At 42.3% G+C, this 17,413-nt stretch overlaps 2 protein-coding genes across 2 annotated transcripts; one reads left to right on the plus strand and one right to left on the minus strand.

The window, feature by feature from the left end:
- Positions 1–2,884: 2,884 nt before the first annotated feature.
- abhd17b (abhydrolase domain containing 17B, depalmitoylase) lies at positions 2,885–13,767 on the minus strand. Its single transcript, XM_079161196.1, has 4 exons — positions 13,321–13,767; positions 11,706–12,182; positions 5,591–5,770; positions 2,885–5,228 (listed from the first exon to the last, which is right to left on the minus strand). Exons 2-4 carry the CDS (start codon positions 12,170–12,172, stop codon positions 5,009–5,011), a joined length of 867 nt encoding a protein of 288 aa, XP_079017322.1. The 5' UTR covers positions 12,173–12,182; positions 13,321–13,767; the 3' UTR covers positions 2,885–5,008.
- A 446-nt stretch (positions 13,768–14,213) lies between these two features.
- On the plus strand, positions 14,214–16,729 carry cUnh9orf85 (chromosome Un C9orf85 homolog). The gene is made up of 4 exons (XM_079161201.1): positions 14,214–14,382; positions 14,576–14,682; positions 14,942–15,055; positions 16,240–16,729. Exons 1-4 carry the CDS (start codon positions 14,281–14,283, stop codon positions 16,436–16,438), a joined length of 522 nt encoding a protein of 173 aa, XP_079017327.1. The 5' UTR covers positions 14,214–14,280; the 3' UTR covers positions 16,439–16,729.
- The last annotated feature ends 684 nt before the right edge of the window (positions 16,730–17,413 follow it).

Genomic DNA, 17,413 nt, shown 5'->3' on the forward strand with positions numbered 1-17,413 from the left:
ATTTAATAATTTTTCATAAATACACTACATGTATTATAATTTTTTTCCCCATTGGCTTATTTTCTCGTTGCACAGCTACTGTCTTCCTCTGCAGCGCTGCTTCCAGCACAGCTTGTTTTAAGGAGAGCTTTTATCCAATCAGATTCAGCCCCTATGTCTCTATGTAAGGAGAGAGGCCTGAGGTCCTCTAGGTAGACTTTGCAGATTAAAGTATATGGGGACGATATTGTTGATTGTCATAGTCTTCAACCAATCACATCTTTAGTTTGACTTGTTGGGCGTATTCTTTGACGTGCCTTTGGCACCGAGGTAGCCTGCTAAGTACATCTGCATTAACATGCGCCATGATTGGTCAGTGGGCCAGCGCCTGACTAATGTGAAATTTAAGGAAGCTGGCAGAAGTTAGTTGGAGTAGTCAGAGTTCAAATTGAAAGACATGGAAGAAATTATAACATTATAACGGCAGCCCTGACTCAGCCAGGAAAAGGATTTTTATGAACGGTGTTCCTGACTGACAGCGTCGCACATTTTATGGCTGGGAATGTGTTTCATTTGAACTGAGCATCTTGGTGTTTGGAGCTATGCTACGCTAACCTGAGGACGCCATAGCACGGCAGAACACTACGGTGCTTTTGAAAACTTTTGGAGAAACCCGAGTGGATCTACAGATCAACGAACACGTTCGCAGGGAAACGGAGCTCCACAACGGTGGTCGGGGCTGGAACTGAAACGATGTACCGAGATTAAACTCTTTGTCAACAAAGAACTCGGTAAGTGACAAACTGCATTTGTTTCTTTACATCTGCAGTAAAAATGTATGAATAATATTTGAATGGCTCGTGCTCTTGTGTGGTGGAATGCGTGGATCCGCTGCAGGTCTGCTGGATTGATTTGTCATGCTTTGTTGTCATATTAATATATGTGACTGGTTCTTATGACTTGAAATGAAATGCACTGAAATGCACGGCCCGCCACTGCTCTTAGTAGTAGTGTACTAGTACTAGTTCAGGGTTGTAGTCAGGATTTTAGAAAACACTACGGTCATGATTCCAAATCTTAAAAACTGTTCAGTTCTATCTTCTGTAAATGTAATTTCCCACCAAAAGGGTTTAGATATATAATTGATTAAATACAATTGTAGTATTGTTTTATTTGACATTTGTGAGAATACTGAAAGCCTATTTAGTGATTGTGTTTGTCACCATTGAGTGTTTAAGTACCTCCAGGTTGCTAAAATACACAAATTCCCAGAAAAATAACTATTAGGACATTACCATAGCGTCTTCATAAACACAGCCTCGAAGTAGAGTTGTAGCAGTAATAGTTGGTTGTGTTATAGTAATTCTTGTCATCATCATGTTTAGTATATTTGCTATTTTACATAAGTAATATAGATGTGTGTATGGGAAGACCAGCATGATTGAATCATAGCTATAATCCTACCAAAAGATGACAAAACGTGTCGACTTTTGTGCAGGGATGTCTTTGTACTTTGAGAATACATCACTAGTAGTACTACACAGTCTTTTGCTGCAAATATCATGTGACAATATAGTAGTGTGGAGCATAATGATCATGTTAGCACATCTTTATTTACAGAATGACAGTGTGACAGTGATTAACCTCTGCTGCAGTGAACTATTGATACCCTGATCACATGAACCCTCAACAGGAAAAGATTTGTGAAATTAACAGTGAAGTGCAAAAACATAGTTTATTTCTACACGAGCACACTTTTAATTTAGTAGCTGAAGCACAATCTAGCTGTTTTTTGTTGACTCATATAAAGAAGCAAACATTGACACTTTTTAATGTGGCCTGTGCGTTTCTATCCCCAACCTAAGGTATCTAACATTGGGTCAGATCACCATCATCTTCAGACCTAATGAAAGAAAGTAGGGGTTTCCGAGCAGTCATTGAATGTGTCACAAGCAGCACATGAAGTGAGGGGAGGGGCTTAGACCCGGGCCACACTGCCGCCTGCTGGTCTCAAAGACTAAATACTCTCTCACCTCCCAAACTTTAGACAAAACCTCTTGTCTTGATGCTCCAAATGATGAATTATAAATTTGTAAAAATGTATAATAACACAGATACAGTAAGAGTTTGCTGAGTCATAGAAATAAAGCTAATTTTCATTGCAGTCACCTCAGTATTTCCACCACATCCTCTTCCCATAACCTTGCTAATCTTCCAATGGTCTCCTCATCCATACACTGTTACTGTCCCACAGTCTCAGCAGCAGAGTGGACCTCTTGACCTAAAGCAGTATCAAGTTCTGCTATGAAATATCATCTTTTTTTGGACCCGGGGGAAAAGTCCCTAACATTGTGCCCACAAGCTCAACTACACTAACTAAACAAAGACGGTTTAGTATTATGAACGACATACAGTAATACCACAATGTACATCATCAAATATTAACCGCCTCTGGCGCACAAAAGTAATATTTTATGCAGGATCTGTGTTGGATTTCATTAAATTGTGCAGGTGTTTGATAATGTGTCCACCTCCTTTAGTCTCACACTTCAAATTTATGAATTCCTCAGTGGCTGTGTTGAAAAGCACAAGACAGAAAACCAGCTTTTATAAATATGGACTCATGTATCTGGAAATAAAGTTGAATATATAAATTAAGATTTTCATACGACCAGAGAATTTTAAGTTCCCTGAACTCTGCATCTCTGTCTCCTGAGCTCCCTCTGAAGACTCCATCATACCGTAACGTACCGTCTTCATCACGTGAAGGAGCAGAAGAGAACTCGTCGTCCTGGCACGAGACCATTTTCATAATGAAAACAAGAAACATTAAAACGTCTGCCCCAAAAATCAACAGTTCAGTCACAGCTCGGGTTGTTTCTCAAATACCATTTTATTTGCTCTATCCATGTTAGAATGAATTCATTAATAGTTATTACATATACGTTCCTTTTGTATTGAAATATGATATACAAAATTAATCTAACTTAGAGATAACGTTAGTCAAAGTGACCAGTACAACGGTCCTCTTGGTCTAACAGTTGTCATATCAAGAGTTAGAGAAGTAAGAATTAGGACCGTTGAGATGACAAAAAAAAAAAAAAAAAAAAATGTCCAGTACAAATATTATTTACAAAGTAAAACTGAAAGAAAGCATAACCTTGTTTATAGGACAAATGAGTTGTGAAAATAAGTAGTTTTCATGACAACAATCACCTGACAAACATCAAACTTCCTCTCAAGCTGTGAGTGATCAGGCCTGAAGGTTTACAGTAGCACCCATTGATATATCGGTTATCGTTTACCAGTGTTTGACCCCTTTTGTGGACACAGGCATCAAAAACACCCAGAAGAAAATGACTCAATGAGATTTATTATGCAAGTCGGAGTTTGTTATAAAAAAAAACAACAAAAAAAACAGATGACTTAACAATTCATGGCATGCAGTAGCACTTTGACGTCTGCTTCTCAGGGCCTTAATGGAGTCATCAGCTGCTTCACTCGGCATTAAAGGGCAAATCAACAGACAGCAATGGATCCAGAAACACCATGCAGACAACGAGATAAAGTTAAGACAAAAACAAGACAGACATTCTGTCCACGATGGAGGGCTTAAATGCTCAGCCACTTAAGCTGATATAAGCCACTCCCCATTCATTGTTAAACTCAAATTATGTAAAAGCGTCTCAATAACTTCAAACACAACATTTTAAAACTGAAACGGAATCAACACCAGCTGTGTTAATGCCACTCACCATTCAGTCCTGATTGGCATTAGTGGTTTAAGTCTTGATCAGAGCACAGACTATTGGCTGCTGTCACAGTAGTCAACACAGTTATCATATTAAAAGAAAGATCTGATACATAAGAGAGATCTGTCATAAGAAATACATACGTGATTTAACTTACGGACAGAAAATACCTCAACACTGGGTTTCATATAGTTACTTTATCAAGGCGATGCTTTGTCATCTCCACGGGGGGGGGGGGGGGGGGGGGGGTCAGATATTCTGTCCATTAAACTGCACTTCAGCGTTCTGACAACATCCAGCTCATCGACTACAGTGTAGTGATATTCGTCTTTCAGCAACAGTTCTTCTGAGTTTACTTTTACTTTATTTTCAAAAGAAAGATTGGGAAGTAACCCACATGTATTGGTCAATGAAATACAGCGCCGGCCTTTTAACTGGCAACACCAGCAGCAGACGGAGCTGCGTCCTGCATGAAGTTGTACCATTTTAAGACTAAATGGAGAAGTCGAGACTGAATACAGCTTAGGAGGCGATTCTTAATATATTTTGTACAAAGTTCTTTGTGTGACCAACTCTATATACTATACTATGAATTTGGCAACACTGGCCCAGCTAGATAACATCAGTTTGTCTTGTACAGTTTGTCAGTGACAGCTGATACGTGCAAAATACCATGTATAATATAAAAAAACATAATGAACAATAATCCAGAAAAAAAGAAATTCATGGTGACTGCACAGTGCGGGACCGAACCCGACCTCAAAGTCAGAGGAGTTCCGTTGGGTTAGAGAGAGTCTGGTCCACTGGTGATCCAGTCCAGTTTGTAGAAAGGCTGTTTCTTAGAACCTGGAACGCCTCCAGAACCTCTCCGTTAAGAACCGTGGACCACGTCCTTCTCAAAAGGCAGCAAAAATGTGACACACACACACACGCACACACACACGCGCACGCGGTACGTTGTCTGTGCGCAAGTCTACTTCTGTCATTCACACTTTCACAATGTGCAATTTTCAACTTAATAAAAATTAAAATCTAAAAACAAAATGGTGGGTACTTGTGAGTTCACAGCTGCAGCACGTGGAGTTGACAGTACCGATGGACAAACTGGAGCTCCAAGGGGGAGAGGTGCTCGACAATGAGAGGAGACTGCCACCGAAACGTCAGCACTACACAGACAAACACCACTTTTACCTGCATCACTTAACAAAAAAAAAAGAAAAGGAAAAGTTGTACCCCTTCTCCATCATCCGACCCCTCTTAAAAAACGTTTCTCTCCACTACAAGTTGACCAGCTCATGTGCAACGAACTGTTTGAGTCTCTCCAGGTATTGTCCGTAGAGCTCTACGTCATTGTGTCCAGCCCCCTCCACCCACAGCGGCTCCACGGGGCGCTGACAGCGCTCATACAGCGCCAGGCCGTGGGAGAAGTCGATGACCTCGTCCTCCGTACCGTGGATCACCAGCACCGGGGACGTCACCTTCGAAATCTTGTCGATGCTTTGGAGAAACAAAATAAGAAGAGTTAGGACGAAAAATACGAGCAGGAAGCAGACGGGGAAAAAGACCCGGGTTGAGTTATTGTAATGAAGTAAAAAATTGTGATCAGATCTAGTTTGCCAACTGACCACCAGAGGGAACTATTGAAAACATTTGAAGCGCCTGGGTTCATTAAGAAGAAAAACACACCCTGTATTGATTTAACACATAAACGCAGGAGTCAGTGTTTGCAAGCTTGTGTGAGGGTTGTCTGATGCAGATTGCTTCATACGTGTGTTTTTAAATAGATGTGTGTGCAGGATGTCTGTGATACAAATAGCCTGGCTTTCACAGGAGCCATCTGTCTCATACGGTGCGCTCACTTTGGAAAGGCGTCAAAGCAGTAGGTCTTCTTGGTGTCGGGGAAGGCCACTCTCATGCCGGAGGTGAGCGGGGAGTGGAGGATGACTGCAGCGCTCTCATAGCGAGAAGCCAGGTCCACGGAGGGCACGGTGCCGATGCTCTGGCCGTACACGATCACGTTCTCTGGACGGATGCCATACCTGCAAAAACAGGACACAGGATATCTGTACTTCACACTTTTTGCTGATCATGTGCAGGATATTTACTCTACTAGGAGCCAGACGTATAGACGTGATGCTTGTGTGCTTTTCCAGACACTGACAGACGTCCAGTTAGGCCTTTTGTTCATTATAAAAAGTAGCTTGTCTGGCAATATCAAAAAAGTGTTTTATTGTGGAATCCACCATTTGGTTAAAGTTGATTTTCTTTAAGTGCTTTTCAAAGTAAAAACGTTTGTGATCACGATTCAAAGGTTTGCTCATAGAAAACACACTCACACTGCCACTTATTCTCACGTCGTACTCTTATCCCCCCCTCCCCCCGACATGCTACTCCATGCAAACACACACCTGTGTGCTTACGGAGACTTACTCGTATTCTATTATAGGCTGAAACGTCACCCAACAGTGACTCAGTGATTACACTGCCTCCTAAAATGTGCACACAAAGATGGCAAACAGCCACGGTTCAGTGGCTGTTTGCCATCTTTGAAAAGCAGCAGGAGTCTCGTGATTCAGAGGGAAGGAGGGGGAATAACAGCAGAAACACGCCGGTACTGGATTGAGGGTGAAGACATTCCACAGCCGATTATGGCGAATGTGACCGACTCTAGCAAAGCAACCAGTCAGCTGACGACCTGAAACCTGGTCTGAGAACACTGCATCACTGTCTGAACTGCTGGATAGCGCATAGTACACAGCCACAACCAGCCTGACTCTGCTCTTCTATTAAAATTAGGAACACTAACATTACAGGCTTAACAGTACAGCCTCTGCAGTCCTAGAACACACAGTGCTGAACACCAAAGTCTGACAGCGCTCTCCACTGCTGTGATTTATTATTATAATTAGAAGCGCCACAACACAAGTCTAATACAACCTTTGCAAAGGAACAGTGTGCAGTGATGTAGCCGTACTGCTACGATGGGGCAATAGACTGAAGTGCAGACATACACAGTCATTAGCAGGAGAACACGAGCAGTTTACCGATTATAAATAGGCACCAATAACTCTCAAGGTTGGCTGATGATAAAATACACAATTCATGTACTGAAAGCTGATCTCAATTATTCAAAATGTTTCAGTAATGTTTCCGATTAAGGGAGGCGAGTGATAGTGAGGAGGCCAAAATCTCAAGTCTGTCAAAAATGACGCTGCGCTTTCTGACGCTGTGTCCCGTTGGGGACGAACAGCTTCTATAAAAAGCTGTCAGAGGTTAAGCTCAGCTGTAGTAACAGACAATAATATGTACGGTCGATAATAACAGAGCTCAAGGGCAAAAGACTTTCAGTAACATCAAACCCAACCTTCCCCGTCAAGAGCGGCGAACTCATTGCATCTTAAAAAAAAGGAAACTAGACAAGTAACAGAAGGCGCAAAGTAATCTGGGAGATGACTGACACTCTGGTGATTTATGAACACATGATTAATATTAACGATTAAAGATTCAAGTGAATTGTTTGGTACAAGGGGCTGGTTTGGTTGTCTCCTTCCCTTTACCAGAACTGTTCACAGGCAGCATTAGATCATAAGAAACTCAGCATGAGGCCGTTTTTTTAAAAGTTAAAGATTCAGCTTTTGTTATTCGTTTACCGTTACCAACAGCTTCTCAGTGTTAGACCTTTATCACATAGTACTTGTGCTTATCTCCATTAGTCTCGTCAATGTTCTTTGCCATATCAGGCCACTAAAGCCTGGCCAATCCTTACACACATAAACAGTCACCACACAGGTCCTACAACATCAAGCTTACACAACGGCAATACAGAGAGGGTGACGTGAAACCATTTGACAGCTTAGTCATCAGGTGAAGGGACAAATAAGGCTTTCCCCAAACCCAACTAACATCTTTGCACTTAAACATTGTGCAAGTAGGAGTGTTTCACTCGAGGACAATGAATAATGCAAGGCTTTGAACCTGTGACCGAGGTCACTCTCTGTAACCCATCCTGCTCTCTCTGCACTTTTCGATGGACAACGGCGGAGCAGATCTGCAGCTGCACTCATGTTAGGACGGCACTACGACTGGCTTTGACCAACGAGATGCAACCCCCCCGACCAACACAAGCCTGCAATTTACTCGATTGCCTTTCAGCTTGAATAGACCTCACCAGGTCATTGCCAGCCATGCTCCATGGTTACGCTCCTCCCCCAAAACCTTCATCAATTTAGTCTCCTGACAGAAATCACATCCATTATGCATCACATCCTCCTGCATTCCCTCATTATGTCCCTCCATCCCTCTTGCTCTCCGAGGACCAAAAGTATTCTCATCCTATCGCCGTCACTATGACTAATAGATGTTCTGAACATATATGCAGTCACTTTTTAACAGATCACTGTACCATCTGCAGGGGGATCCTTCACAGAGGCTTTGAAATTAGGGTTTTAACGGTACGAGACTTTCACACTACAAAAAAAATATACCAACCACCACTAATATTTAAAATAAAGGATGCACAGCTCAGTCATGATGGCCTCTCTGTGTCCATATCTGAGGGTTTCTCCCCACTAGTGAAGGTCTAAGAAGACGGATGGAGTTTTGATTTGGATCGGTATGATGATTGACTTGGAAGTGAGTTCCTAGTGTTTGTTTTTAGTGGACATAGTGTGGGAAGACCTCTGTCTGGAAGCTCATTGGACATGGGTTGCTAAGCTACCACTCAATATTAGACTAGCAGGATTGACCGCTTCATCTCAAGAGAGAAAAGAAAAGGATAAACAAACAGAGAGACAGGGAGAGGGAGACAAAGAGAGAGAGAGAGAGACAGACAGGGCGCTGACGGCTTTCATCAGCTTGGTCACTCTTTAGTCAATAAACTACTTTTTTCTCAACCTCGATGTCGTCTTCTTCTGCAGCATATAGTCACCCGACTCATTATTCAGTTAGCATGTGTAATTGTTTGCCGTGTGAGAGAGCAAACATTGCTGAATCATCCGATCCCGCTCCCTGCTCAGGTGAGGGGAGTGGCTCATCCACCGTGGCTCAAAAAAGGAGGAGACTGTGTTGGGTTCAACGTGACAGGTGGCTGCCCTCTGTCTTATGATCCTTGAGTGTGTCAACACACTCAAGAGAAGAGTCATTGGCTGTCTGCCAAATCATGAGGAGAAAACGATTGGATGACACAGAAAGCCCAAACGGAAGCAGACCAAGACTGAACCTCATGGATTCAAAATTTAAAAAAAAAAAATCAAGCAGAGAAAGTAGAAATAGACGTGAGAGGCGCTCTCTTCTTCAGGCTGTGCATCTGATCTATAGAGATATGCACGAGGGATGCAGGAAGCAGACTAATGTGAGGCCATGCAGAGATGCCTCTTGATGTGATAAACACAGTCTAGTTGATTTGTGCTTGGCAAGGGTTAAAAGGCTTCATCACAGACAGACAATTAGGAATCTGGCACCACCCTCAAACCATCAGACACAGACAGCAGAGCCAAAAAGGGCACATAATGCATGATACTAGGGGTCTCGGTATTGTACACAATAGGGAAAATCCCTCTTGTAATTTATACCCCATCATGATAAGTGCCATGTGCACCATTAAGGTAGACATATTACATTAGATAATGTCATATAAGTCGCATGTTTGGCTTCCCTGTTACCAATAATGTCGGGATAAGGGTAGTGGACAAAACCGTTTCGTATGTAGGCGTTGTTCAACGTGAAAGACAGACAACGGCAATACATCGTCCACACATATGAAGCGCCACCATCCTGGTCTGTCAGTGACGGGGACCAAGACACAACTACTTATCACCGCGGCATTTAAGAAACAGTTTGTGGCAGAATCAGACTAAAGCTATTACAGCATCTATTGGGGTGTTTATTGCTGCGGACATGAGGCCATACTGCGATGTGGAAAACAAAGGATTTCAAAATGTGGTTAAAGTGCTTGAGCCACTCTACTAACTCCCCTCACGCAGCCACTTCAGTATGAGCAAGTCATTTCCTTGTTCCAGAAAGCCGCTCATCCGATCTTGAAGTGCCTTCTTCCCCGATTAACCTCCAAAGACATGAGATGCACTGTGTGAGAGTGATGCGAGTCAATGCCTGCTCCGACCTACTTAAAGAAAGCTGATGAACATCACGTACACAAACAGTCGGCTTGTTACAGCTGTTAAAACCAGTAACATTAGGAGAACACCTTACAAACTTTATCTGGCCCAGGCAGTTTAGGTTGTGCAAATGGTTTTCAGCGCTGTTATTTAAAGGACAAATTCAACTTTCTCTTATCCAATATTACTTCAAGAGTCTGCGTCGCTCGGATTAAATGAAATTTCAACTCAAGATTCGCTCAAGATTGTGAGTAGGAGTTTCCTCGGTGTCACAACAAAAACAGTAAGTAAGATGGAAACAAGAAACATTAAAAAGCAGAACAACAACACTTAAGTGCTTTTTTCCTCTTTCAAGCAGTGAATGGTTTCAGAGCGTCCAGAAGGCCTTCAGCACTTTTCCGTCACATTCGACATTGTAATTAAAGCTTTGGGTAAACAGTTTAGGAGACATTCATGGCAATGAAGCGTGATAAATATAAACACAAGGGACAGAAAGGTTTACTTTAACGCAAAGGAATGCATTTCACACACACACACACACACACTTCACAGCAGTGGTCTATTTCCTGTATGCACAACCTTTATGATCAAGAGTTTCCTGTTTAACTAGTCAGCTTCCTTATATACATGTCCTTATTTACAGAAGGCCATTTTATATTCTCTAAAATGGGCGATTGTGTAAAATGTCAAAGTAGTGCTGACAGAGATTCACAGCAAAGGTTAGCAACTAAGAAACAGTAACATTTTGGTGCCAGTGGCCCCACCAGTGCTCTACATCAGCACATTTAAATCTCTGCAGTGCCACACAGGGGTGGCACTGCACGCTAGACGCCTAGTTTCTCTCTTTATGGTTGATTTACTCTCCTTTGGCTCTTCTCTTCCTGTGTTTAGTTGTTCTCAGCCAAAGTTCTCATTCTCCTCTGCTAGTCATTTGTTTGTCTTCCAGCAGGAAATATTCAAAACATCTAGGGCTGCTGGATGAACTTTTATTACCATGTAAACAAAACAAAGGCACAAATATGATGGATACAAGCTTCTTGTTGATCAGATGAAAGAAAACACAGTACAAGTCAAATATCAACCAATAAATATCAGTCTATTCATAGCCTGCAGAGCAAAAAGATGCAGCAGAGCGCCCACTCACACCTACATATGGCTGGCCAGCATAATCATAGAAAACATGCTCCTTGTTATCGCCCTGGAAAACATCATGTCGTCTCTTCTAAACCATTCCTGTCATCTCCACCCAAGATCTTATCAGATCCAATCTAACCGTCCCTCCACCAAGCTGCTGCCAACTCGTCATGACTTCAACTCTCTCTCTTCCAGCTCTTCTTGTCATCTCTTTAAGTTTGTTGTTTGTCCCATCAATTGGCCAGGTTTCTTCAGATTTTACATAACCTCAGCTTGTATTTAAATAGTCTCCATTTCCTTACTACTCACACTCACCAATAGCTGTAGACATCCACAGCATAAGAAAACCCGGTTGGCATTGTGGGTATTCACAACATTATCTCTCAAAAGCTGTCGAACGAGAAAGACGTGACCAGAGCTGCTATTAATAGGCCTCTTTCTCCTGCTATTGTCATGCACTGAACGGCACTGTACACCATTTACATGTGCGTTGTATTCACGGGGCTTAACTCACCAGTCTCAGAGTGTTTGATCTACAAGTTTTATTTTGCAGCCTTGTGAGAAATCAAGTTTAGGGACTGCATGCTATTCAATTACTCTAATATCAACGCATCAATAAGTACTAGTGAAACACTGCATCCTTTTTTTTTCCCTTTCTCCAGGCTGTCCCAACATCTGTGTACAGGTGTGCCCATCTCCCCCCCTTCCCTCCATCATCTCTCCTTACCGTGAGCGGAGTGCCTGCCAGGCGGCGTCTACATCGGCGTACAGGTTCTTCTCGGAGGGTTTCCCAGAACTCGCCCCGTAGCCCGAGTAGTCGTAGGAGAAGACGTTGCAGTTGATGCGTGAACCCAGGCCAATGTAGAAGCTGCTCATCTGGCCCAAGTCCACTGCGTTTCCGTGGGAGAACAACAGAGTGTATCGAGCGCTGGGTGAGCAGCGGACAAACATACAGGCAATGCGGTTCCCTCTCGTCGTGCGAGTCATGAAGCACTCGATGGCGTCCTTCTCGCGGGACGAGTACTGCCAGTCGGCGCGCTCGGAGAGGTTCAGCGTCCAGTGGCTGCCGCTGTCGTCGGACATGAGGCTGTAGGTGGGCTCTGGAGGCAGGAAGGCCAGCTTAGAGGCAATCTTGCTGGGGCACGGCGGACAGCAGAACAGGCAGCATAGCTCGCTGAGGGATAAGTGGTTCATCCTCAAAAGGCTGTGACGGGGAGAAGGAGAGTGGTTAAAACAACTGAAACACTGATTTGCCTCTGAATGCCCTGCAGATTGATCACAAGGAAAACACCACAAGGGCCATTTTTCCACAGCGCTCTTGAATGATATTCTCTCCAAGAACATAAATACTTGTCTTTGTTAAGCAGGGGGTTTCCGGGACTGGGGGGCTAAAGCAGGGCTGGTGTCAATTCCCTACTCCAGAATGTATAGCCCTCTTCAGGCAGCATTATTAAAAAAAAAGATATCTGACCCTGATTGAGTGTTTGTCCTCCGTCTGCCTCGGGGCTCCACAACCTCTCAGACAGTATTGACTCAGAAGGCTTTCTTGTTTCACCCTGCACCTGGACGACCCCCCCACCCCCACCTAAGGCCACCTTTTGGATATCCCAGGTGCTCTTGAATTGTAGCGGCCAGGCAGCAACCCTGACAAAACGTCCTGGAGGAAATGCCTTTTACAAGTAATTTGACTCCTCATGGCCTTCTAAATAGGCTGAAACACATCACTGTCAGGTTATGACAATGTGCTGTGGATTGACTTTCCAATGAAGGTGCTTGAAGTAAGAAATGACACCCTGCCATTACACCTTTGCAATACCATCCTCAAATCCATCCTCAATACTCTTCTCCCAAACTTAATTCCCTATATTGCATTTCACAGATTTCCAATTGTTTTGCTACTTTACAATCATCCATACTTTACTCTGAAGGGATTATTTTGGAATAGTCTTCATTTTATGGTTTTGAAAGAAACCTAACCGCTGCTGGTGAGTTCAACTTAAAAAAAACACACAGGTGACTTCAATACCACTTAATTACCCGTGTGGCTGTAGCAGAGATGATTTCCCGGTGAATAATTTTTGCAGCCTATGGATGCTGCTTCTGCAAGATGCCGTGACATTTGCACACAGCAGTCAAATACATAGTGAAGCCTATTTGCTTATTAATACTGTAAATTACCCAAAAATAGTCCATAATCTCCCAACCGCCGAGACAGAATGGAGCCCCACAACGATGTACTGTGAAATGGTGGTGGAGGCAAAGAAATGTGTTTGAAGAGATTACAATGAACATGCAAGTATGCGCGCGTGTTCTCTGAGCGGAATTATGATCACAACCATTACCTGGAAGGCGGTGGACTCTTGTTTTGTTTTCAGGTGGCAGTGTTGGCCGACGTCGCTGTATTCAGGTGTTATTTTCGCACCAAAGAGATTGTCACGGTTAGCCTCGGCCAGATTATCCTCTGTTCCGTGTCCTGTTCGCTGGCTGTGTCACTGTGAGAGTGTATCTCCCTCTTGGCACCACAGCTGTGAGTTTCTATTAGCTAGAGACGCTTCGTCCTCCGGGGGTCCAGACAGCCTCCCAAACGGTCCTTTCTTTCTTTTTGTCTCCGCTCGGTTTTCTCCACATATGGTCCTGAATGATAACGAGGTCTATTCATTCAAAACGTTCGAGTGTATTCTGCTCAACGGCGACATGGGTGAATTCAATAAAGTGCTAAAATGAACTAAATTATTGTCTGAACGCCAGTCGGTTCTCGGCAGTATCGCTCAGCCTCCGAAACATCACCGCTTTCGGTTCGTTGTGAAAATCACTCTGCTCGTTGTCCTAGCTTGTAAGGAAGGAGGGAGTCGTGATTGACAGTTTCATGGACCAATAGCAAAGCGACTGTTGAAACGAGTCCACCAATGGCACGACGTGTGGCTATTTATGAGCGGTTCCTACCGACGCCGCAGAGTGGTGACCTCATGTTTTGATTGACGTTTACTAGAACCAACCGGAGATTACTATTTCAACGTGCGGTCCAATCAGCACCCGATGGGGGGTTTCCTAAAGTACGATCAGGAAACCTATACATATTTTATTTTATTATATTATCTGAACCAGTGTTGTGATTTTTTTTCTCGTTTTTTTACTCCAACAAACATATTTTTGTTTTTTTAGAAAAGTAGAACCTTCGTGTTTCGACGTGAATGACGTTACGTGACGTGCTCGTACTTCTTCCGGGTCAGCTCTCTCTCCGGCATGCTTCCGGGCTTTCTTTTTTTTACCCACATAACGTGTAACTAAAATCGGACAATAAAATGAGTTCTCAGAAAGGGAATGTGTCTCGGTCGCGAGGCCAGAAGCATCAAAACAACTTTGCTTTCAAAAACGACCTGTACGGAGCGACTGTACAAGTACAGGTGCGTGAACATTGAAATCGTGTGTGTGTGTGTAGCTAGCCAGCATAGATACTAACAGTGCGCTCTTGTGTAGATGCTGTAGTTAACTGTTGTCTGTCGCATTGTTTAGAAAACGTGTATGAAAGCAACCATATTGTAACATTATTATTATAACATTTCCAACGTGTCTCTGCGTGTGTGATCACAATTGCAGAAAGCAAAATCAAAGAGCCACGATGGGCTCTGTCTACATTGTAAGGGTGTGCTTGAGTGGAAAGTGAGGTACAACAAATACAAGACTCTGACACAGGCTAAAAAATGGTGAGTACACTTTAACTTTATAACAAGTATCTGCACAGCTACAACTGACCTCATCTGTTTCTGGCTCCTCCTGCTTTTGTCCAGTTATATTGTACTAGCATGGAAAACCACAGTCAGACTCGCACAATCTTTGTCAGCGTGTCACACTGTTGTATATATGCAGTAAAGTGTATTTGTTGTTCATGTCATAAAGACAGCTGTAGTTGGTTCGAATGTGAACATTGATGACAATCTGTGCATGCATGTATTCTTCTTTCAGTGTCAAGTGTTCTCAAAAGACGGTGAAGGATGCGTATCACATCGTTTGTAAGCCCTGTTCCCTTCAGTTAGACATCTGCTGCAAGTGTGGGAAGAAAGAGGAAATCGTTATTCCGTGAGTGGTCCTGTATGCACATTAACATGTGTTTGCTTGTGTAGATTCATGCATGCAGAGGATTGGTGACTGTGAAGTCATTTTGTGTTCTGATCTCGTGTAAATTAACAACTTCTCTGTTTACTATTATAATATAGCCAATGTTATGTTTGTTCTGTCCACATTGCCATCAGCCATTCATATATGTCCTCACACTGAGGTTTTAAGAAGTTAATCTTAGTATTAATCATAGTCAAGTCTGCCATCTTGTGGACAACAGGATACATCACAACCGACTCTAACAAAAATACTTGACAAGTCATTGAAAGCATTTTAGCGTCTTTACATCTCCATTTAATGCCCTTGTCACAAATTCAACATTTTGGCATCAATTTATTATATTGTATCATTTTATCTTTTACTTTGGTTACATTATGACATTCAAAACAACGACAGAGGTTTTTTCCTTTGCTCTTGTAGGAGTACAAGTTAATGTGGTAATCCTTAAAAGTCTCATATTGTAAAAAGTTATCTATCTTTTTAATCACAAAGCGGCTCTAAGTGCTGTATAAATACTGTGACGGTATCAAAACACTTGATCTATGGTGAAATACACACAGCCCGTCTTCAGAAACTTCCTGTTTAAACAAGTATGGGAGTTATGTCACAACTATTCAATATAGAGACAACATCCTGAATGTGTCTGAGTTCATTTCTGGTTAGAAATCAGCTGACAGGAACAAAACATGGACCCAAGTGAAATTTGCTAAAACGACAGAGGGTGAAAACAGGTGTATTCAGACAGACGGTATGAGAAAAATGAAGAGCTTTTTGAACAGTAAAGCATGTCAACATGTTCTAGTATAAACCCAAAATACAAGTGTGAACATGGAAATGAGCGTAATATGTCTCCTTTAAGTTTTCGGTCCTGGTTGATTTCTATGTGTGTGAAAACAATGGCACAGTTAAGCAGTGTGGAGTCTTTTGGTTGACACATGAACTTCAAGTTTACCTAGTTTTGTTTTCTGTCCCCACAGTCACCCATTTCATAATACTGCAAATATATAAATATTGCAATACTTTCATCATAGGGCCAATCACCATTTTGTTACCTCATTCGGCTATAGACTTGACAGACAATTGTTTCAATTAAATCAATTAAAATCATCAAGATTGACTGATTTTGTTTTTCTCTCACTGTGTAGAGTAAACCCACAAGAAGACAAGAAAGAGGAAGAAGAGGATGATCAACAGAAAAAGAAAGGAAGAGGGAAGAAGGACGTGGATGATTTGGACAGTGATGATGATAAGGAAGAGGATTCCGATAGTGACTCAGAACCAAAGAAGAGACAGAACAGGTCTGATGTGCTCCCAGATGTATCCAGAGTCCACTTTAAAGAGTGAGAGGGTTCTTGTTATAACAAGTTTTTTTTTCTTTCTTTTTTTTCTTACAATTATACAAAACGAGATTTCTAATCAAAGTACAGTATGATGTTTAAGACTGGGCTATATTCAAATTGAAGTACTGCAAATCAACCAATGTGTTTTGACGGAGCACCTGGAGAACGAGCTAATGTAACACCGGGAAGGTTGAGTCGATGGAGTAGCTGTATTATATACCGTACATTCACAAACAATGCCGCCTGAATATATACATTTTACTGTACTGTAATAAAAACCTGTACACGGTCTACATTCATTTTAAATTCATGTATCTAAGCTACCAATTCTTCTGACATTAATTAGGCCAATAGAGGCCTTGAAGTATCAGCAGCACTGAAAGCAGAAGTAGAGGTTTTGCCTTCAGAGTCAGGAACTGACTCTGAAATATTGTCACACAGTACAAGTTTATATTTACACTGTCACATACTTATCAGGTCCAGCTAGCTAAAACGATCCATTTCACAACTAAGGCTTTTCAACATTCCCCCAAAAAACTGTTACACTTTACAACTTTAGACTTTAGACTCCATTTTCACATTTCATTAAAAAAAAACAACTAACATTTCTAACTTGTAACTTACATGTTGGTTCACTACTGTACAGCTGAGAGACGTTTCTGTCGGGTGATAAGAGAAGTGCAGTGATACACTTCTGGCATAAAGTCAACATGCTTTTTGCTGCCGGAAATGGGCTTCCATATAAAAGTTATATAATTGTCTTAAAATTAAAGTCTATGCTGCTTTAAAGTGTGCAGTGACCATAAACTACATCACGTGACCCGCGAAATGACGGCATCCTGCCGCTAGACTGCAGTTTTTCCATATTGGCGTTGAACTTTGTCAGTTACATAGTATTTCACACTGTGATGGTGAAGGTAAACTGTCATTAATCCGTGGGTCACATGTGTGCCGTACCGTGTGGGGGGGGTCCGTACGG

This window comes from Pholis gunnellus, assembly GCF_910591455.1.
Source record: "Pholis gunnellus genome assembly, chromosome: 6".
Taxonomy (NCBI): Eukaryota; Metazoa; Chordata; class Actinopteri; order Perciformes; family Pholidae; genus Pholis; species Pholis gunnellus.